The 22,691-nt window shown below is 42.7% G+C and overlaps 1 protein-coding gene across 1 annotated transcript; it reads right to left on the bottom strand.

Moving 5' to 3' along the window:
- Positions 1-3,471: 3,471 nt before the first annotated feature.
- SKP1 (S-phase kinase associated protein 1) lies at positions 3,472-22,223 on the bottom strand. Its single transcript, XM_030574074.1, has 6 exons — positions 22,116-22,223; positions 18,186-18,282; positions 8,675-8,748; positions 7,281-7,424; positions 6,419-6,559; positions 3,472-4,637 (listed from the first exon to the last, which is right to left on the bottom strand). The coding sequence occupies exons 2-6, from the start codon at positions 18,280-18,282 to the stop codon at positions 4,602-4,604; spliced, it is 492 nt and encodes a 163-aa protein (XP_030429934.1). The 5' UTR covers positions 22,116-22,223; the 3' UTR covers positions 3,472-4,601.
- Between the last annotated feature and the right edge of the window lie 468 nt (positions 22,224-22,691).

The raw sequence follows: 22,691 nt of genomic DNA, 5'->3' as shown, positions 1-22,691 counted from the left end.
TGTATGTAGCACGGATAAGTGTTTTGCAGCTGTACTTTCATTTGTCCAATAACTATCCACCATATACTGTATTTTTTTTTTTTTTTACACTTCAATGAGTTTGTATTTTTTGGCTTTTATGTTCAAAATTGTTTATAAATAAAGTGTGCCAGCCTGGCTCTTCAAAAAGGGCCACTGGAGGTTATAATCCTATAAGATTATATCATAAGATCTCATTTCTTACTAATTTAATGATTCCAGTGTTTCTTCCCCACCTGTAAGCAGCAGGGCTTTTAAACTATTGCATGTAGCTAACTGAGACTATATGAATGACATGGGGAATGCTAGCAGCTGAGCAGCAGATTTCTTTATTGCCAATCCTCTTTTCCCTGCACAAGGGCCTGGCCCTTTGCATTGGCTCAGCTAACAGCTGTATCTGTTACTGAACATGTGAAGGGGAAAAAGCCAAACAGAAGAGAACATGGGCACAGCTTGCCTTTAAAGAACCAGAGGGGACAGATAAGCAGCCTCATTTCTTTTTAAACATTTTGAAATGAATGTAGAGCTGATAAAAGATGCCTATTTATTCACATCACTGACAGAAGCCTGGGCTACTGTCTCCTGTATTCTACTCAACCCATGCTATGTCCCAATAACCTAGAACTACCACCTTTATGTGTGAGATGGAGCTCCTCCTCCACCTCCTTACCCGGATGACTGATCTGAGCAGTCCAGTATGTCCATGTAGGCCTATATCCACCTCCCCACAACAGTCAAACCTAGATGACTTAGAGAAAGGCATAAGAATTCTGCAATAGGCAGTTATAAAATACACGCTATCCCTACCCTCTCCCCCGGATCTCATCCTGCTCTCTAGTAGACTGGCTTTAGCTCTTAAACATGAGCTTTAATCCCTTTTCCAAAGCTTTCCCCCTTCATTAGTTAGGACAACCCTGGCTATTCTTGATATCCATAGAAACCGCCACTCCCCCTCTGACTCTGGTTAAGTTCACCCTACCTTATCTGCTGGAAGTAAGATAACTAATATTTCACAGGCTACTACTGCCCTCAGCTGATTGTGAACTGACACTGCAGAAGCTGAAGCCTGTAGTCCTGTAATAACTCTTGAGCCAATCAGTTCTCCAGAGACACATTTCTAATGCACACTTAAAGGAAGATGTGCAAAGGCTAAAGGATGAGCTGTTGGATTTAAATCTTGTTAAAACTGCAAAAAAAATTGAGAGATTAGATTACAATAGCCGATTACCAACAGCCTGAAAGTTTAGAGGCAGGGAACCACTAATCCAAAACTACCTTGACTTCTGCTGGGGGTGGGATGGGCAGGTTCTCTCCAGCTCACCCAAACAGGAACACAGTAGGATACAGAGCAAGTGCTTTTTGAACAGTAGATTAGGGCCCCAGCTAAGGCATGAAGAGTTGGTCTCCTAAACACAGAGGCATGATCAGTTATTTGGATGGAGCAGCCCCACCCCCCACTTCTAGTGGAAGTAGTACGAGTGAGCATACTTCTGACCTTAGTCCCTTTAACTAGGCCTGTTTTGCAAAGAGCTCCACACAGCACTTATCACGTTGCTTCTCCCTTCACACACAGCTCTGAGACATAAAGACAAAGTTTTGCCTATGCTAATCTCCCCAGGAGGGGAGTCCTTAGCACACAGATTTCTACTGACAGTGCCCCAAATCAAGGGCACCCATAAACTCCCCTCTATAGCTTTTCTACTTGAACTTAAGGCAGCAAGTAACATTTTAAGGGCATGTTCTGCCTTGGGAAAAAAAATAAAAAAAAGGTACTTTCCCGAAACTTTGGTACAGGCACAGCTGGAAGTAATTTTAGAGCAAGTTACTCCACATCTACTTACAAGCTGGAAATTCATAGGTAACAACCTCAAAACCAGTCTTGAATGCCTGCAACTGTTCCTGGAATGGCATGGGTAACACTATTTCTTGGGTTAGGAAATGGTGCTGCACTTCTCCTTGCTTCGGTAAGTGCTGAAGTTATCACAGCCCTCCAGCACTATGCTAGGATTTTTTATTTATTCTTTCACACACTAGATTAGTTAGAATATCAGATCATTGCTCCAATAGCATTTTAGACTAGAGTGTTATTCTAAGGTCATGAGAATCCTGCAATCATAAGTTAGTATAATGAACTAACGTCTTGGATTATCAAATCATCTAATGAAGATCAGCAAGTCTCACACCAGAGGAGACACCTCTTGTCAGGTGCATTACCTACAGTTAGGGCAATTCAATACATATTCTTTAGTCTGCCCACCCTCACTTTTCTCATTCTACCATGTGGCATTACACTTCTGCCTCCTACCCATCCTAAACTCTGCCACAGTCCTCACCTTGTGGTACAGCTGACCACTGATACTCGCTCTCAGCCTAGGTTAGGATGTACTGGCAGATAGCAAGAATGCAGCTGAGCTGCATGTAGGTTTGCCTCTTGTCATAAGGCATTGTTAGATAAGGGAAGGGAACATTCATGAGAGGAGAAATGAACTGCTCCTGACCTGTAGGACTGCAGTTTCTCTTCTACCCACCAAAAAGAAGAATCAGTTTGAAGTTGGTTATATCACATCACTAAGTGGTGGCCAACCCTTGTCTCAGGGGATAAATTTGCTGAGTGTAAGTCCTTTGTTGTTGGATGCAACATAAAACAAAGCCTCAAAACAAGTTCATCTTGATATCTGTCTTAAAGGAATTGCGAGGTCCTGGGTCCTTAGATGTTCTTTACTATTAGTCTTTGAAACTGGATTAACTGACTCCACTAACCATAGCACTGGGTCTCATTTTCTTTCCTTAAAAGAGTATACTGTTTCCTACAGAAGACTTTTGATGTCAACGAGTCTAAGATTAACTACATTGCTTGCATAGAAGAGGCTCCATGTGTCATCAAGAGCATTTATTTTTGGTAGCACTAGGATGCTCCAATGATGCTACCATTACACTGAACGTAGGACCCATTATTCAGCAACCCCTCTCTGGAGATGCTTTGGCAGGCTGGTGGAAGCCAGTTAAGGGATGGGTGGAGAGCAAGTTTGCTTGGGTGCTACAGCAGCGGTCTCCAACTTTTCATGCTGTTGACCACCTCTTAATAGCTATACCCAACTCTCCATTGTTTGTCACTCAGTTCCATGAACTGTAGTCAGAGAAACTGTTTATAGTGCAAACTGCCAGTCAGTCACCACAGAGTCAGATGTTAAAATGCTCTCTACATAGATTGTTTATGTAGCAGCTACATGGATGTTTACCAGCAATTTCAAGTTTTAATATTTAGCAAGATGTGTGCTATTCATTGAGTGTTCTAGAGGCTGTCAAGTTGCTTGTTAGATTTTTTCTAACACAATCGCCATTAACCCTTTAACACCACTTAGTGCAACACCATGATCTTTAAAATGAAGATAAGTATATTTATTAAGGTTAATTCTAGTCTAAGGTTTATACAGAAAATGGAATGCAATAAGCTAGGTTCACACCTCAAATGTTTACTACACAACCATCTCCTACTCCCTATAAGGGAACTGTAAAAGTCAGAAAACCAGTTACTGTTGAACTAGTTGCAAGTGGCTTTGTCCAAAAGAAGTCACACTAGATACAGCATTAGCTTTGTTTTGTATGCCATAATGAGTCTACAAGCTGTGATTTCGTGTACAGTACGTAGGTGAAATATTTCTTGCAGACACATGAAGCCATGTTTAATAAAGCTACATCACAAGTGGGTTTAAAATTGCCTAAAGCCAGCTACTAATGACATGCTGGATCAGTAAGTTTAACTTTGGTAAAGTCAGTCATTTTTTGGTCAAACTGGGAATTAGCTTTCCCTATTAAAATTCATCTCTCCCCTGTGCCTACAGCAGTTCAGATCTTGCTTTGTACCAGCTAGAGGCAGGTCTTAACCTGGAACTCTTTAGCCATGTATCTTAACTAACAAGCTTACCCAGTTTTTGCCAAACCCACATGTGTGCTAGGGCTGGTCTTTTGCAGGCAAAACTGAAACAGGGATAGGAAGTACTAGCCACTGAAGAGATTTTGTAATGCCTAAATATTTGCCTGTGACCAACTAAGAACTGTGTCATGTACTAACTTACTCCAAGGGTAATTATCCTTCATATTTAGAAGTTTGGAGGAAACAACTCTTCACTCAGCCTGGTTCCCCAAGAAACCCTTTGTTCTTTGAATAAAAATATGCTTTGTTAATTCTATTTCAGAAAACATTTGCAAGTTGTTTTATTTACAGTGGAGTTTAAATGCTTATCTAAATTCTGACATCTCAAGATAACATTGTAACTGGACATGGACAGTTAAGAGTAATGAACAGGATAGCCTGAAGTGCTATTTCCATACAGAATCCATGCTTAGTTCAGTTTTATTCTTTGCAGAGTAAAGTAAAAAGACATCTGATTACACTGGTAAAAACTCAACCATAGGATTTAAATCTGTACTGAAAAAAACACTACACATGCAAAAGGAAACAACATCCTGCTAATACAACTTCATTTGCTGCTGCATTTGTCTAATATTAACAATTATAAACAGAGCAGTGCAACTAGTAATTGGAACGATCCTTACAGTGTTAGAGTGTCAGGCACAAAACTTCACTTCTCTTCACACCACTGGTTCTCTTTGCGTACCTTAAACAAGATAAAGCTTTGATTAGATGCAGTGCTACACACATGCTATGAACTTCTAAAAACTAATTAGACAAACAGTCCCAGTGGCATCCCGGATTATGCTCCTTTCCAGTAAAAAAGGGTGACACTGGAAGAAATGCTGGATTTTTCTTGGGTGGTTGAAACTAATTTTTGTAAAATATTTACCATTGCAGATTGAGAAGTTACTGAAGATAACATATGCATCTTCCAACCACTTCCTTAGGTAACTATTCATGAGCAGAACATGCAGGCTAATTAATTGGTCATCTTACTATATACATCAGCAGCTGGCTGCTGACATCTCTGTGGCTCCTGGGAGAAGGGGGGCAGCAGGTCTCTGTACACTGCCTATGCCCACAAACACCACCCCTGCAGCTCCCATTGGCCAGCTCCTGGCCAATGAGAGCTGCAGGAACAGTGCTGGGGGCGGAGGCAGCGCAAGGAACTGCCTTCCCCCACACCCTAGGGGACGCAGAGACATGCCAGAAGCCAGCTGCCTCCAAGAACAGTGTGGGGCCACAGCAGGCAGGCAGCTGCCTGAGCCCTGCTGGACTTTTAGCAGCCCAGAGATCGTGATCGACTGGCAGAGGCTCCACAGGTTGGTGACCGCTGCTATACATGGATTTAGCAAGAGCTGAAGTGCACTGACTTCACACTCAAGTTCTTCACACACTGTTCATTGATGTTTGCAGCTTCCATAGTACTCTGCTTAAAAATGGTTGTTTAATGATCATTTTAATGTAGACCATAAAGCACAGCTTGTTTTATTTCACTCTTTGAAAGGCCTTATTAGGGAAATTCTGAGTAGCTTGAATCTTCCCAGGTGGGTGCCCTAACACACGTACAGCTTTACTGCTAAGGCTTTTGAAAGGGCAACCAAGAACTATTTATGGCCACCCAGAATATCCTATTACTGGTTTAGCTTCAGTGATTTACTCAGGGTTTGTCTACTCTATGGAGGTTACAGCACCATAGCTGTGCCAGTGTAACCCACCAATGCAGACATACTACAGCAATAGAAGGGTTTTTGTCTGTCACTGTACTAACTTCATCTCCCTGAGTGGCAGTAGCTAGGTCGAGGGAAGCGTTCCCTCAGCCTAGCTGCAGCTAACACCAGGGTTTAGGTCAGCAGAGCTACATTACTTCAGCTATGTTACTCAGGGGATGGGAAATTTTTTCCGCACACACGAGTGATATAGATCAATCTACATTTTAAATGTAAATCTGACCTTCGTCAAAAAAGTTTAGCAAGTCTGACATGGTGATATTAATTAGCATGTTCACTTTTCACAAGTGAGACATTAACTTGTAAGGGTATGTCTACACAGGGATAAGAAACCTGCAGCACAGCCGCAGCTGGCCTAGGTCAGCTAACTTGGGCTTGCAGAGCTCTGGTTGTGGCAATAAAAAATGCTATGTAGATGCTCAGGCTGGAGCCTGAGCTCTGGGACTCTCCACCCTCCTAAGGTCCCAGAGCTTGGGCTCCAGCCCAAGATCAACCCTCTGCTCAGTGGATTTGTCAGCTCCGGAGCCCTAGCCCCAAAAGCCTAGTCAGCTGATCTGGGCCAGTCACAGGGTATGTCTAACACAGGGATAAACTTAAATGGCAATTTAATTGGGGCACCAATTCTAGCACACTAACATTTAGACCAAAAATCCTAGTTTTACCTGGGAAGTTGAAACATTAGTTATAACACTAGTGTGGCTACTTCAGTGTATAAGCAATCCAGAATTTAAATGAAACCCAGACTATGGAGTACCTGTGCTTCTTCCTCTTCAGTGAAGTCATTCTTGATATTGAAGGTCTTGCGAATTTCTTCTGGAGTTTTCCCCTTAATCATATTTGCAACAGTCTTGCATGTGACATCAAGCAAACCTTTAATGTCCAAGTAATTTGCAGCCTGGAAAAAAAAAAGGAGGTCACCAGATTTAAAGTCAGTGTTCTGCCTCTGTGGATGTACAACTTAAACCAAATACAGGTTACTTTTGTTTTATGATAAACATTACTTTAGGTAGCTCGTTACAGCAAGTGTTTAAGTATATTGGGCAGGACAGTCCTAGCTGAACAGTTCACAATAATTCTAAACAAAACTTAAAATTTGAGACATTCCTGTTAGAAAGGGCTTACAGAAGCCTATGAACCCGGAGGTCTGCAGGGCAGCCAGCTGGCTATCCAAGCAATACAGACATTGCCTGTACTAAGTGCACACCAACTTAGGGTCAAGGGGAACTAGGCCTCAAAACATTAAGACTGAATTTGGAAGTTAGAAGTGGGTTCAGGCTGCTGAACAGAATTTAGTACACAATACTATTCCAAATGATAGAAGTTACCATGTCTGCAACAAACTTGACTCAGTTAGAAGATGACCCGATTACTGAACTTGAGTGCAAAGCTAAGCATCAAATTTGTACTTGGGTCCGCAAGTGTAGATTGGGCTGCTTAGTGTTAGGTAAGTTTTTAAAGGGTGTCCACAACACTTATTATCTTGAATGATTTTTACTATGAACTGGGGAAAGTCAGACCAATTCCACCACTTCTAGGTACACCAAGACAAAGTTCACAAGTCTAGAGAATGTGGCTATGTGCTGAAGAGAGCATCTAATGGAACATAGACACCCTACCAGGATAAGTTCAAAAAGTGTTCCTTGGTCTACTTTCAGGAATTCTTGGTCCCACACAGGGATGTCATCTGTTCGTTTTTCCTTGTTCTCATCATCCTCAGGGGGAGGTGGATCATCCTTGTGGTGGGTGCACCATTGGATCACCTGATATTAAGACATTAGAATCAATATAAAACTGTCCTTAAGCATTCTCATCAGCCCTGTTAGGCTGACTTCAGGTTACAGGAACAGTTACTTTCCCAAAACTGCAAAAAATCCACAAAGTCTTGGACACAATGTGCTGTGTCAGTGCTATTTGTGCCAGATAGTAAGACATGTACAGACCCAACAGTCCAATACAAGACCCTGGAATTTCAAAGCCTTTTAAAATCCTGTTGAGAGTGCCTGGGTAAAAAAAGTCAGACATTCTGGGTCTGGAGATTTCCCAGAAGATATTTGAGCCGACTTACATTTGCATTAGTGCACACTCTAATCAAACATAGTATTAACATTAAGAGCACAGTTCTAACACAAGAGGGTTAAAGTATGACCTTTGCCCTACAGTTGAGAAATGCAGATTAGTTTGCTTAACAAGAAAACTACCACCTATTGGCAGACAGTATGGTCAGGCATTAGTGCTACTTTGTATAAAAGATTATGCATTTGTATTAGGGAGAAAACAAGCAGTTAATCTACTGATATTACATTTTTTATTTAATCTGAATTTTGACTAGTGAAGTTTTACCCAAGCACAGCACAAGGAATAGGGGTTGATGCTCTTACAGTCTTCTTTTGCACTCTGGCTATGAGTTTGCAACACTCTGTCCTAGCCTCACAGGTCAAGTGTGGCTTATTATAGAACTAACTCAATTCATTTCGAACACTAAAATTGGTTCAGACTCTTTCAACACAATGCAGACAGAGTCCTCAAAGAGACCTGACCTGCAAATTTGTTCCTCCTTCCATTTCACCTAGTTACAATAGGATTCCAGCCAGTGTACGTAATGATCTGAACATGAGCTTGCTCAAGTGAGTCCTCAGACAACACCAGTTGTAGACTTCTTGTGGAGAACCCCAGGACAAGAACAATGAGGGAGTGGATGGTGAGTTTGGTGCACAGCATAGTATGTCTGGCAACAGCTATTACCACTGCTACTGGCCTCTCACCCTTTGAACATTAATATGAAAAGATCTGTTTTATCTGTATGATTTACAGGAAAAAAATCTCATCTAGAAATTTAAACTGCAGTTCAACAAATCCTGCTTTTGACTGATAAACAGTGTGTTCTAAAAAATGTAACTGGTACACAAGAAAGTTTGTTTAAATCTAGTACTTCCAGTTTTCATTAAGTGATAGCTCAGTCTACACATTTTTGTAGTTCAAAGCAACTAACACCACCTTGGTAGCATCTTACCTTTTTTAATATAGCTGCATTAACATTTGGAAGAGGAACTGGGTCATCATCTCCTTCATCATCCATTCCCAGATCTAAAAATGGAAAGAAGATTTAGATGCTGCAACTTGCCATTCACTCATTTTTCTGAAATTCAGCAGGCTTCATCAATCCACAACTACAGTATATAATTCTGATACAGAATGTTGCTAATCCACTCAATTTGTGTTCAGATTATGATTCCTCCTACTGCTAAAGCAGGAAGTTAAGCATTCTTAGACAAGGCTTCAGAATACCATGTTGCATCACTTCTACATGCTATGTAACAGAGTGCTCATCATACTCAAGTAGCTAATATTTTTATTTATATTATATATACACACAGATGCATATATGTTCTCTTATTCAGAAGGCTATTAAATTGCCATTAGATGTTCTTTTCATCCCTATTTCACTGTAATCCCACTATTAACAGTGTTGGATAATTGGAATGGACTCTTTAGCCACTACCAGCTTTTAGGTCCCAAATTCGCTATAAGTGTTCCAAAAAAGAATTCCCTTTGAATCTACTATTAAGTGAGATCTTAAAGAGCTACTGTATGAACTACAAACCATTCTTTGTCCTCTCTGCATGATCAGTTAATACTGTAGCCATAGAGATTCTGGGTATTTAGCTTACAAGATGTTTCACTATATAATAAAAAAGCCACATTAGTTTCCAGGAACAAGATGGGTAAAGATATTACTTCACCCACCTTGTGTCTCTAATATTCCATGACCGATACAGCTACAACACTGTATACAACAGTTAGTTAATTTCCACTCTGTTTGAGGCAATGACAAGTCACTTGACCAAGTTAAGAAAAATCCTTTAGGGAAGGTGGTAAAACCAATAACCACTGTTTAAAAAAATTCAGAGTATACTTGAGACATGTGTTAAACACATTATGCTCCGAGTCTCAAAATTCAGAATTAAGTGACTAACAGCATCATGTAGAGAAAATTGAAAGCACACTGCAATTCACAATGTAGACTTCATCCATACCTGGATTGAATGACACAGGATAAATACCACATTAAGATAATTGCCCTGATTAAAATGATGCACCATACCATTTTATTGCAAAGCAAGATATCAGAATTGGTATGTTCTCTTAGTTCGAGTGCCCTATATTTGGTTATGCAGCCACGTAAAGTGATGTACAAAATTATCTATGCATTTGATGAATAACTGATCTGCATCATTCAAATACATTAATTTTTTAATGTAGTTAGAATACACCACTGTTGCACCACCACCACCTCAAAGCAAGCCTACACACAGTGGTTAACATGCCAATGCCCTCCCTACACTAGCACTCCACAATTACCACGCTTGGGAGATTTTAAACAAATGCTACTGTTATCCAAGTCTACTTGCAGTAATGAGCTATAACAAGTATTGCGTATTTCACTGATGATCATTTTATTGGAAACTTCAAATATAATTAATTGAATGCAGCGACATATATAGGTGACAACTAGCTTCTCTTGCTGCAAAGTGTTGGACTGTGGAATGACGAATTTAAACACTCCAAGGAAGAGAGCAGATATGTCCTGGCTGAAGCCTCTAGCACCCCCTAACTAGGAAAGGCTGCCTCCTGCTTTCTTGCTGTCAAAACCCTATCTGTCCCTCCATCCCCCTTTCAACTTTCCAGTTTCTCCTCCTGCTCCCCATTAGAGATAATTCTGCATCATCAGCATATGGATCTGCAGCACAGATGTCTGGGAGCAACAGTGAGTGTTTTATTGGCACAAGGCATTCTAAAGCAGTAAGAGGCAATGACATGTAATTCCAGAGTTCCCAATACATGGTTTGTCTAGTGTGCTATTTATGGTATTATGTAGATTTGTTTATAAGCACTACTTCTGATTTTCAAAGTAAACCAAAAGCCACTGATAACACTGAAGAGTTGAACAATTTTCTGAACTCTAAAAGTGGCAAGATCTCTTTGGATGGGCTTACCAAGCAACTGCATTCTTTGCCACCTGCTGAGAGAACTTCTATAACTTCCTGCTCATGTTTTCCAAGTTTTGTTTATTGGTCATGCAGAGCAGCATCACACTAAGCAACTTTTGGTGGTGTTACAAGGTGGAAATGACAGAAAAACAGTAAAAACAACAAAAAACCTGCACAATTTTAAATATCTATAGTATTTTATCCTGGGTGTCTCATCGCTAAACAATTTGTACTTGAGGGTATCCAGTCTGTTCAGCTAGATCTACAAGAGTCATTTTTCGAAGTTAAGGCACTAATGTACTCATTTCTAATGTTTGTGATTTTGCGTGTAAGAGCAGACAGGCATCCCTATTGAGAAGGATTAGGCATAGTTTGCTGTACATACAGACCATCTGGTAGACTTGCACAGATGTTTTTGTTTGCAATTCGTGTCAGTGGGAGATCAGAGCTAAGCATTATCCTGAATAATTTAACTGCTTTCACAAATGTTTCTGCTTTAATTTTCATGTACAGAGACTTTCTGAAGTCTCATCCAGTGATCCAACATATGAAGGAGAGATCCACTGTATCTGGAGCTGACCAAGCCATCCGGTCTGTCCATCTTTGCAATATCTACTATAGTTTAACATATTAAAAACAGTAAGCTAAGGCCACTAGGGCCCAGAGTGTAGAAAATTGTGCCTGCTGCCGGTGCATATATATTCTCTGCTCTAGATGCACAGAGATGGTGGAGTGCTGGAGGAAGGAGGGCACAAGAGACATAACAGGCAGGCAGGCAAAAAGGTTAGAGAGAACAGAAAGCAGCAAGAGCTGCAAGGAGAAAGAGGAGGAGCTGCCTCTTAAGTACCTCTCTAGCACCCCCAGGAACCTGGACTGATTAACACAAGCTTCTCAGGGAGCTTCCTGTTTCCTTCTGCTTCCCTGAACCCACCTGAGAACAGGCAGTCAACTGAAGTACAGTGTAACTCTGCTATAATGCGACCTTTGGGGTCCAAAAACTTCCATCGCACTAAATGCGGGGTCATGGTATAGTGGGGTTTCAAATCAGCTTCAAAACGAGCCGCGGCTCCCCACCTGCCGGGGACAGAGAACTCTGGGGCTGCGGGCGCCCATGCTCTCTGTCCCCAGCAGGTGTGGGGGCTGTGGCTTCTCTCCAGCTTCTCCAGGACTGCAGGCGCCGGTGTTCTGTCCCCGGCAGGCGGGGAGCCATGGCTCCTCTTGAAGCTGGAAAGAAGCCAGGGCCCAGCACCTGCTGGGGACAGAGAGCACTGGAGCCCGCAGCCCCGGAGAAGCCGGAGAGAAGCTGCGGCCCGTGCCTGCTGGGGACAGAGCCTGCAGGTCTGCAGCTTCTCTCCCCTGCCATGGTGTTGGGGACCACTGGTACTGTACAGTACTGTGAAAACATTATCTAAGTTATATCTGCCTTAAAGGGGAGCCAACCTATGATCACGTTATATGCAATTTCGTGTTATAGCGGGGCACGTTATAGTGGGGTTTCACTGTAGTAGGAGTTGGTTAGGCCTTTGAGGCTACGTCTAGACTATCTGCCATATCAGCGGGTTAAAATCGATTGCTCGGGGATCGATATATCGCGTCTCATCTAGATGAAATGTATCGATCCCCGAGCGCGCTTATATTGATTCCGGAAATCCACCAACCCCAATGGACTTGCAGAATCGACATGCAGAGCCGTGGACATCGATCCCGCGCGGTGAGGACAGGTGAGTAATCCGATCTTAGATATTCGACTTCAGCTACATTATTCATATAGCTGAAGTTGCGTATCTAAGATCAATTTCCCCCTGTAGTGTAGACCAGCCCTAAGATGCTGATATCTTCCATCACTCAGGCCCCACTATCAGCCTGCTTATTTGTCCCCTTCAGTTGAGTGTTGAGAGCCACTACAGCTGGCACAGAACAGCAGTCATGAGTGAAAGAAAATGCCCCTCTGGGGCAGCATTCAAAAAAAGCAAGCAAGCAAAGGAAGCTTTTCTGTCTAAGGAGGAAGGAGCTCTCCTGAGATACACAGACACAAGTGTTCCTGGTGAGCCTTCCAGCTCCAGTGAGGATGTGAGTGGTGAAGCCTGATCTTCCAGTTAGAGTGCAGGTTTCCTGGCAGCTACTACAGCATCCATATCTCCATCTCAAATGGATGTAACCATGCACATTCCCAAAGAAAAAAAAAGTGTAGATCAGAGAACAGTGTTGGTGGAGGCACAAGAAACAGCTGCTGCTGAGTTTAGTTCCTGAAGTCTAGATGATCCAGGACTGTGACCCACTTGAGCAGTAGCCTGAGGGACTCTTGTACTGCATGGGCCACAGCAAGTGAAAAACTCCATGTTCCCCAAAGACAATGAAAATAGATGCCTCCATCCAACACATTACTGTCATGAAATCCCCAAAGGTGACAAAATGGAGAGGCCATGGCTTATTTACTCAAAAAACCCAGAATGCTGCATGCTGTTTTTGTTGCAAACTCTTCCAGTCTAATGTTCCAGCCACACTGGGTTCTACAGGAACGAATGACTGGAAAAATCTGGCTAGGAATCTGGCATGCCATGAGAAGGCAGCAAATCACCAGAGAGCATTCCATAGGTGGAAAGAGCTTGAGATGAGACTTAGGTTAAAGACCACCAAAGATGATCAGCATCAAAAGAAGATTGCATCAAAGTCTCTTTACTGGCAAAATGTTCTGAAAAAGCTCACTGCCATTGTGAGAATGCTTGTTACCCAAAACCTAGCACTGCGTGGCACTTCAGATCAGCTGTACATGCCAAACAATGGAAGTTTCCTTAAAATTGTGGAGCTGATGGCTGAGTTTGATGCTGTACTCCAGGAACATCTAAGGAGTCACCACTCAAGAAATGTACACACACCACCACCTTGGAAAAACGACTCAAAATGAGATATCACAGTTACTGGCAACAAAGTCAAACAGAAGATTGTGGCAGATCTGAAATGAGCAAGATACTATTCTTGACTGCACACCTGACATCAGCCATACAGAACAAATTACTTTAATGATGCATTTGGTAACAGAACCTAGTGAAAATGTCCCTGCAATTGTGACTGCCAAAGAGCATTTTCTAGAATTTATTGACATGTCAGCTGTCACAATTCTCATATCTTCCAGCTTTTTAAGAAGCACATGAGAGGTCAGGGCTATGATAATGGTGCCAACATGAGAGGAAAGAACAGAGGAGTGCAGACATGGATCTGAGAGTTAAACCCTCGAGCTTTTGTCCCATGCAGTTCTCATTCACTGAACTTGGTTGTCAGTGAAGCAGCTTCAGCTTCTAGTGAGGCTGCTGAATTTTTTAATGTAATTCAAAGCACCTATGTATTTTTCTCTGCATCAACTCAATGGCAAATTTTGAAGAAATATCTGGGAACATTCTCTCTGACACTGAAACCACTGAGTGCCACACAATGGGCAAGTCAAGTGGAGGCGATAAAGCCTATCAACCACCAAATTGCGAAGACAGATGATGCCATAGTTGCCATTATGGAGGATAATGCTATGACAGGAACTGTTTGTGGGAGAACAGTGGCAGAGGGAAATGGAATCACCAGAAACATACATAAAACTTCAAATTTCTGTGTAGTTTACTGTTGTAGCCTGCCATACCGTTTGAAATAAATGTTGTAAGCAAGAGACTCCAAGGTGTTGACCTCGATATATCTGGAGCAATGGAACAACTGGACAACATAAGGTCATACCTACAGTCTTACCAGTCAGATGAGGGATTTCAAAACGTTCTGAAGAGTGCACAGAAGAAGTTGGCAGAGAGCACAATGAAGCTATTTTCCCACCCATTCAAGAATACAAGAGTCACTGAAGATGACACTTTGATTACGAGGCATGGGATAATCCCATAAGAGACCCCAAAGAACAATTCAAAGTTGAATTCTTCAACCATGTTCTAGATTGCACAATACATCAAGTTGAATGTTTCACACAGCTCAAGGAACACAGCAGTATAGTTGGGATGTTGTATCATTCCAAAACTTCTCACTATAGCTGAAGAAGACCTACACCAGCAATGCAGGGCACTAGAGACAGTGTTGACACAAGACGGCATGCACAATATTGATGCGAGTGATTTAGGTGATGAACTGAAAGCCCTTTCAAGATACGTTTCAGCAGAATCAACTCCAAAGGCTGTTCTGGAATACATGTGCACAAAGATGACGACCACCCTCTTTCCAAATGCTTTTGTTGCTCTGCGCATACTACTAACACTTCCTGTAACAGCTCTTGGTGGAGAATGCAGCTTCTCCAAGCTGAAGTTAATAAAAAACACATCTACGCTCCACAACGACACGGGAGAGGCTGGTCGGCCTTGCAACCATCTCAATAGAGTATGAGCTGGCCCAGACTGTGGACCTTCAGGAAGCAGTTCAAATCTTTGCAACCAAGGCAGCACGGAAAGCACCATTTTGATTATTCAAACAGATAAAAATGCCAGTGTTTACTATGCAGACCAGAAAAGTTACATTTGTGTTCAGGAATTTGAAAGTTAAGTATTTAATTTTTTGAACAAGGCATTTTAAGTTGTTAGTTCTCCTTTATTGGGGTAGGTAGCAGAGCAGTACCATGAGAGAAGTAGAACAGGAAGAAGGCAGAATTGAGACCTTCCGAAGTTTTGGCCCAAGCAAGGGTGCATGGGGGCATCATTTGAGCTCCCCGCCTCAGGTGCCAAAATGTTGTAGGCCAACCTTGCAGCTGCTCAAAAGGTATTCCTGTCTTCTCCCCAGCTGCCTCACAAAGCAGCAAGACAGACTTCAAACCCCAAAGACAAAAACAGGAAAGCTAGTTAGCTAAGAAACAAGTTGCCTAAATAAAACCAACATTAACATGGAAAATTGAACTGAAACAAGAAAAATGGTATGCATAATCTAACCTTTACTCTGTAGGAGGTACACTAGAGAACACAACCTCTTACAAGTTTTAGAGATGCATCCTTTCTCCCCACTAACATTGGTGTCACAGAGCAGGTCAGAGAGGCGCCCCCCACCCCCCAGTTTCTAGTGTATTGCCACACCCCCACTGCAATAATATAATCCAATCCTCAATGTTCAAGAGGAAGCCTGTTTTCACAAACCCAGGCACTTGGACAAGAGTATTTAGATTGACATCATTCCTGAGTGTAAAATTTAAAACGAATTTAAATTCAGACACTATTGTAATCACTGATCAAGTAAATGGTTCCCCCCGTTGTACTTATTTTTGTGAAAGGCTTTTTGAAGGTATATCCACAAATTAGTTGCGCAGAAGTCCAAATTAGCATCTTAAGAGGACTTCTAACAGTTAGCCTGAGAATGACGAATGCAAATTTGCCTTTCAGACTATCCCTGACCAAAACAGCTCAACCATGAAAACAGCTCACTGCCTATAAAAAACAGTTTAAATTTTCAACTGTATTCAATATGAATTTGACACTGAGGAAATAACTGCATTTAGAAGCAAGCATCTTTTCCGACATGTTAGGAAAGGATAAGAAACAAGACATGAATGAATACTGGATAGGCCCTTCCTCTGACGTAGTAGTGCCAGTTCAAGTGAACCAGCAGACTTGGGGGGGCAGAGGGGGGAGAGAAGAAGGGAAAGAGAGAGACTACAGCACATCTATAAGAGGGACTGTAGTTTGGAAGGAGACTGCCACCGGTGTCACAGGTGAAGATTCATGATAGACACCCTGGGGCAGACACTGCTCAAGGCCACTGGCACTTAACACCATGTCATAACTCTGCTCAAAACAGGCTAAAAGCAACAGTAATAATGACTCCAGTGCTGAAGCCTTGTATGTACCAGGGCTTCCACCAACTGGTAATTTTTTGCCAAAAAAGCCTAATGTAGACTATTCCTGAAGGATTCTGTACCAAAAATAAAATAAAAATTCTGCACACAGTATTTTAAAATTCTTCCAAATTTATTTGTCAATAAATAAATGGAGGCTCCACCATAGCAGTAGGGAGCTCAGGCCACTGGCTGCAGAGGTGGGAGATCACCCTGCAGCCCCCATGCATGGGACACAGCACGGAGGCTGCACTCACCCTTGACAATGCAAGGGCCAGGTCTGTCCAAAACACACCCTGAGGCCTTGCCCCTCCAAACCAGGACAGGCTCAGACTGGCAGGATCCGAGTGTGGAGGTACCCAGATGAGGTGAGAGGGGTTTGGTGGGGAAGTCTAGGTGCAGTCAGCTCAGTGGAGGGAGGATCTGGATTCACAGGAGCTTGCTGGGGGTGCTGGGGCAATGGGACTCTGCAGAGCGGTCCAGGTGAAGGTGGTTGGAGAGTGCAAGAGGCTATGCAGGGAGGAGCAGCTGCCTGTAGAGTGACTGACTCTCTCCCCACAACTTAAGGAGCAATGGGAGCAAGAAGCTGGGGTGGGTGAGATGCAGCACTTCCAGCAGCCAGGGGACGCTTCTGGTGGTGGGTCTGACCTGGCCCTGGCTTGCAAGGGAAGAGGAATTCCAGTACCCCCCTGCCCAGCTGGGACTAGAAGGATAGGCGCCACCAGTCTTGGCATCCCTCTCTGCGGATTACCTCTCCACCAGTTGCTCTGGGTGCCTGAAACAATGTGCCCGAACTTCTGGGGAGGGGCATGTTACCGCTCTTACAGCTTCACTTTGCTTCCCCATCAGAAAGTCATTTTTCTGTGGGGAAGCAAAGAAATCTGAGGAAAGGGGAGGGGGGGGACATGAATTCTATCCAAACACAATGATGCAATATTCCCTCAAGAGTTGGAGACAAGGTTTAGGAGCAACACTCATACCACAGACATGTCAAATACAGAGGTGCATTTTGCAGAGGCTATGCTGACACCACAACTTCTACAACAGAAAGTCAAACAAAAGAAATCTCTTTCAGGTGATGTGAAAACTATCTAGTAGACTTGCACTGAGTCTGTCCTCTGCTGTAAGCTGTCAACAGTGGGAGGTTAATGTAAATGAGACCTTGAGACATGCTGGGTATTTCAGTTTTAAAAAGCAGCAACAGTTAAAGATTCAGATAATAGGTTCAGTGATACACCCGTCACCAATTTACTTTAAAAAAAATAAACCACTACACACTCACTTTCATCTCTTAGCTTTGATGTTTGTTGTACCTTAGTAGCCATCATACAAAGCCAGTAAATTCAACCCATAACAAGTGTTTTGTAGAGATTAGCTATTTAGCATGATCGCATGCTTAGAATCAATTTATGTTACTTGCCTACCACCACAAATCAGTAACTGTACTTTAGGTCTAAAAATCCAAGTAGGTTGCACATCAAAACTCATCTCCATCTTACAACTACACCATAAGAATCCACACTTAAGTGTTACTTGCAAAAGTTTTTGCTTTGCTATTTGTGACTGTACTAATCCCTTCCCTTACTACTATATCTGTGCCGAGGATAGTGCTTCCAAGAACCATTTAAGCGGAATTGTGGTAATGCACCTCAGTTTTTAAAAATTCTGATTTGAGTGATGTTTCCTGGGACACTAGTTTGCAATAAGCCTTTATCTCAAATCTGCAATCTTACCTTCCAACATAGTCTTGATAGTTACAGATTGCTTTGCAATTTCAACATCAACTTCAAATATTTCTCCATCTGAACTCTGTAGTTTAATTGAAGGCATCTAAAACATGAGAAAGTCACTAGTTATTTTCATGCAATAGTTTGCAGAGAAGTTAGTGTAATACAAAGTGTTGTTCAAGTTATAAAAGCCATCTTTACCACTCACATCGCCTCTTCAAGACAAATGCCATCAAGATGGGACATACCATTTTATATGGAAAGGAAAATAAGTGTCTCCCATACAATCAGAGACATCTTTACAAAATTTACTGTCTGGATAAACAAGTCTTAATTCACTACTTCTAGATCAAAGCATCTGAGGATGAGAGAGAGTGGAAAAGGAATAATCTAAGATTGAGCTAAGCAATTAGGAAGTGTCTAATATGTTGAACAAGAGGCCAACACATTTCACATTTAAATTTTAGGGCAATGATGCCATGTGAATGAATGTCAGCCATATGTTGGCAGTACTACAGATGCAGTAGCATCCTTCCCTGGTCTTGAATATCGTTTTAAGTGCTCCCAAGTACTAATGTCAAAATATTAAGATTAGTATCATCCTTCAAATTTGCTAGGCCCTTCTGCCATCTGGTGACCATTCAGGTGCAATTAGATCCCACAGCACTTTCAAAATTCTGGTTTCTTGGACAAGTCTCCCTCAGATGAAACAAGACTGACATATTACTGATATTGGAGAGCTTTCAGGACAGATACTGGGCAAGCTTTTTGCAGCTGACCCCACACTTACTGTTCAAGACATTAAGTAATACACTGCTGGGTCTAGAAAAAAGTGTATTTTAGAGCATAAGTTCAGAAAACAACAACAACTTGTAAGATTACTGCTTCTTGTTGCAGCATGTGTGTTTGAGTTTCCTGGAGGTATTTTATTAGGAGTCTGATTATGAAGACTCCCAAAATTGATCATCCTAAGAGTTATGCTACCGCTCAAATACTAGTTATAGGCTTAATGAGGAAATTATGGGTGAGGTTCTATGGCTATGCAGATGGTCAGACTAGGTGATAATGGTGCCTCATTGCCTTAAAAAATGATATATATCTACAAGTCCTTCAAGTGTTTCTGAAGTCAGGCTATTTCAAATTTTAGAAACCGGCTTTAATTCATTACAACTAATATGTAAGCTGTATTAGTGAATTTCTCCAGTTAACTGCTAACAGAAAAAGAAAGCAAGCTTGCTTCTATTGCAATGTTAAAGAATTAGTCTGGACTAACTGGTTCTATACTAGCTGTGAAAGTCATTTGTTTTAACAGGAAAGGTCTTTGAAGGCAGCTACACTTAGAGAAGAGTCTGTGTGAAGTCATTAGCCCTAGTGCCTTCAAAGTCTCAAGACCTTTTTTGGTCATTTATTACCTATGTGTTGTTTAACTTTGCAGAAGGCTATTACAGTTTAGAGCTCCTTTAGTGGATATAAGAGAGCTAAGTCATGCATCATTTAATGCAGCCAGACAATCCAGTTCAAAACCTGTTGGAAAAAGCTTTAGGGACAAAAGGTACAGAAAGGTTAGGGGGCCTAAGATTCCACAGACCCAAGATCTACTGCAATTAAAGCAGCTGACTGGCTGTCTCTCTTTCAGTTAGCTTGCATTATCTGCTCCACAGGGCAGACTGTAGCACGTCAATACTGCTGATCCTGACTACTGCCAATAAAAATAAGAAAAAAAACAAAGCAGCAAACAGCCCAATGAAGCCCAGCCAGCGCAGGTTATTAAGCAGCACACAAGCTGAATATAGAACCTCATCTGAGAGGATGAGTGCAATCTCAATTTATGTTTGGCAGAGTTAGAGCCAATCCTTTAACCCAAGATGTAGTATCTACATCTTAAGTGGTATGGGTATTTTTGGATGGACTCATGATCACTGCATCTCTCATTGAAGTATGATACTGAATTTGTTGCTTCAATGTAACAACTATGGTTTCTCTTTTAAGAGTGCTGAATATTGATTAAAGTTACACGAATTCAATATTATTAAGCAGACTAGTCCTACAATGAGAAGTTGAGATTGCTCAAGTACAAATCTAGCTTCATATTTTCTAGATATAAATATGACTTCACATCTAAACCAGTCACCCCTGCAATCTCTTACGGGGCAGGGAGAGGGGACAAATCAGCCAGCAACAAGACAGTCTATTTTTGACTATTTAGACTTCCAAAATGTCAAGGAAATTAATAACATGCAAATAGTAAGTTATAGCTTCCAGTTTGTTTAGCATCAATACAGCAAATTTCTGTTAAGTGTAATTTGATTTACATCATAGCACTGCTTGTTCCATAAGCAGACTGAGTCAGCATTATTTTTAATTGCCCTATTTTCAGTCTAACTATGCTAAAATATTCAGTGAAGGGAGAGTCTCATACATCTAAGTATTTTAACTGTATGATGAAATTACTGCTTATTGTGATCAGAAAATGCAAGACTTTCTTTAAACTGAAATTTTCATATTTGGGATTTACAAGTCTCCCTTTAAGTGAATGTTTTTTGAAGGAAGCAATTTCAAGTTGTTTGTTTGTTATCAGAGTGACAGTATCAAGTTTCCTTGTATATCCAGTCCACATGCATGACAACTGCATTGACAAAATAGGTTGAGTAGTTATTAACATAACCTGATTAATAGAGGACATTAAGCAGCACAGAATATTTTCATACAATGAATAGTTTAAAATTAACCACAGCATCTTGACATTATACCTATTCGGATCTCGCCAACCAAAATTTAGTCATGTTAAGGTGCAACAAATGCAAGAAGGGCAAAATTAATATTCATACATTCCCAGGTTGTACACATCTAGAATTATTACATAATTCTGCATGATGGGCTATATCCATAGATTTTGCCTGATCAAATTCAGTCAATGCAAAACTATTTACATTAAGGGCAGTTTCACACATTAGTTTTAGTCCATAATTCAAATACACATTGTGAAACTGATGTGATCAAACAGGGCTTTATTGCTAGAAGTCTTAACCAAAAGGACGTTTTAAAGTAGTTTAATTCCCATTATCAATCATGAGGAGTGTTTATATTTCGTTAGTAAAGAAGAGACTACCTCTGCAAGAGAAATATCATTTGCAGTGTACAACTTGGAAAACAAGTTAGCCTCAGAAACTCAGTGACTAAGCAGAACAGTGCAGAGCCTGCATTTGACAACACTTAATCAGGTAACGTTTTATTATTGTTGTTAAGGGCTGTACTTAAATTACAGCATTATGCTCACGTTTTACTAGCCCTAGCCGCTCAGCTCAACCATTTACGGTGTCTTTAGCCAACTCTGTGCCCTGCGAAGCTGTTACAGCACGTACTCCGGGCTCTTCCCCTGTACTTCTCACACTCCCCGTCCATTAATAAGGGCCGCGTTTCAGACACTTGTTTAACGGTTCTCGTCGCAAGGTCTGACAAACACACACGCTAGAGAAATGCTCCGTGGAGCCCAGGGCAACGCACAACACAGCAGAGCAGACCGGGGTTTGTCTGCGCTTGAAGGGCTCAGAGAGAGCCTTCTACCCGGGCAGTACCGGGGGCCGGGGCTCTGCATTACCCCGCGCCTCCCCAGACCGGCCTGCCCTTCGCCCAGGGAAGCCCGCAGCCCTCCCGCCCCGCCATAAGTGGTACGAAACCCCCGGTTCCCACCCCACCTGGGGGAAGAGGCGGCTCCCCAGGGAGCAGGCCGCAGCCCGTAGCAACCACCAGCCGACGCCTCCCCATTTTCCTCCGCGCAGGGCCAGGCCCAGCTCCCCGCGGGCGGCCGCTGCGGCCTCCATCCCCGGCCTGGCCTAGAGCCCTCGGCCCCGCCCAGCTCTGCTCCCGGGATCGCCAGCCCCACCGCGAGCAGGCGCAGCCCAGCTAGGGGCCGAGACCTGAGCCGTCGGCCCTCACCGCGAGACGGCGCCCGGCGCTTCGTCCCTCCGCGACGTCCGAGACCCGGGAACAGCAGCTGCAGCTAAGGCCCGACTGCGGCGACGCCTTTTATAGCACGGGGCGGAGCGGGGCGGGACTCCGGGAGGTGGAAACGAAGGACCCTCGCTGCCTCACAGACCAACTGTAGGTGTCCGCGCAGATCGCCTGAGTGATCGTGGGGAAATGTAAAATTGAAGCCCACCCGCGGGACACAAACGCCCCCCTCACCTCCCCCTTAGATACAGGGGAGCGAAGGGGAAGGGATTTCATGCATGTAAACAGATTGGGGGAGTTAAGCAACAGCCATGGTGTCTTTCAGGCACAGGGTGCCCCTGCCAGAAAAGCTACCTCACATGGCAACGGCAACAGCCTCATAGTGGATGGAGGGGGCTCACCCCAGCACGTGGTTGTTCCCAGGGCCCAGCCTCTAGCCAGCAGCTTCTCATTCCCCCACCGCCTTCCTCACCCAGCAGGAGGGAGGAGTGCAGACGCCTCCAGCACTAGGCCCCCGTGGGTTCAGTTCCCAGTTCTGGCACTGACTCCCTGCCTGGCTTT

The sequence above is a fragment of the Gopherus evgoodei genome, chromosome 8, assembly GCF_007399415.2.
Source record: "Gopherus evgoodei ecotype Sinaloan lineage chromosome 8, rGopEvg1_v1.p, whole genome shotgun sequence".
In the NCBI taxonomy this organism is placed as follows: Eukaryota; Metazoa; Chordata; order Testudines; family Testudinidae; genus Gopherus; species Gopherus evgoodei.
The sequence above is the reverse complement of the archived record's forward strand: the minus strand, read 5'-3'. Positions and strand labels throughout refer to the sequence as shown.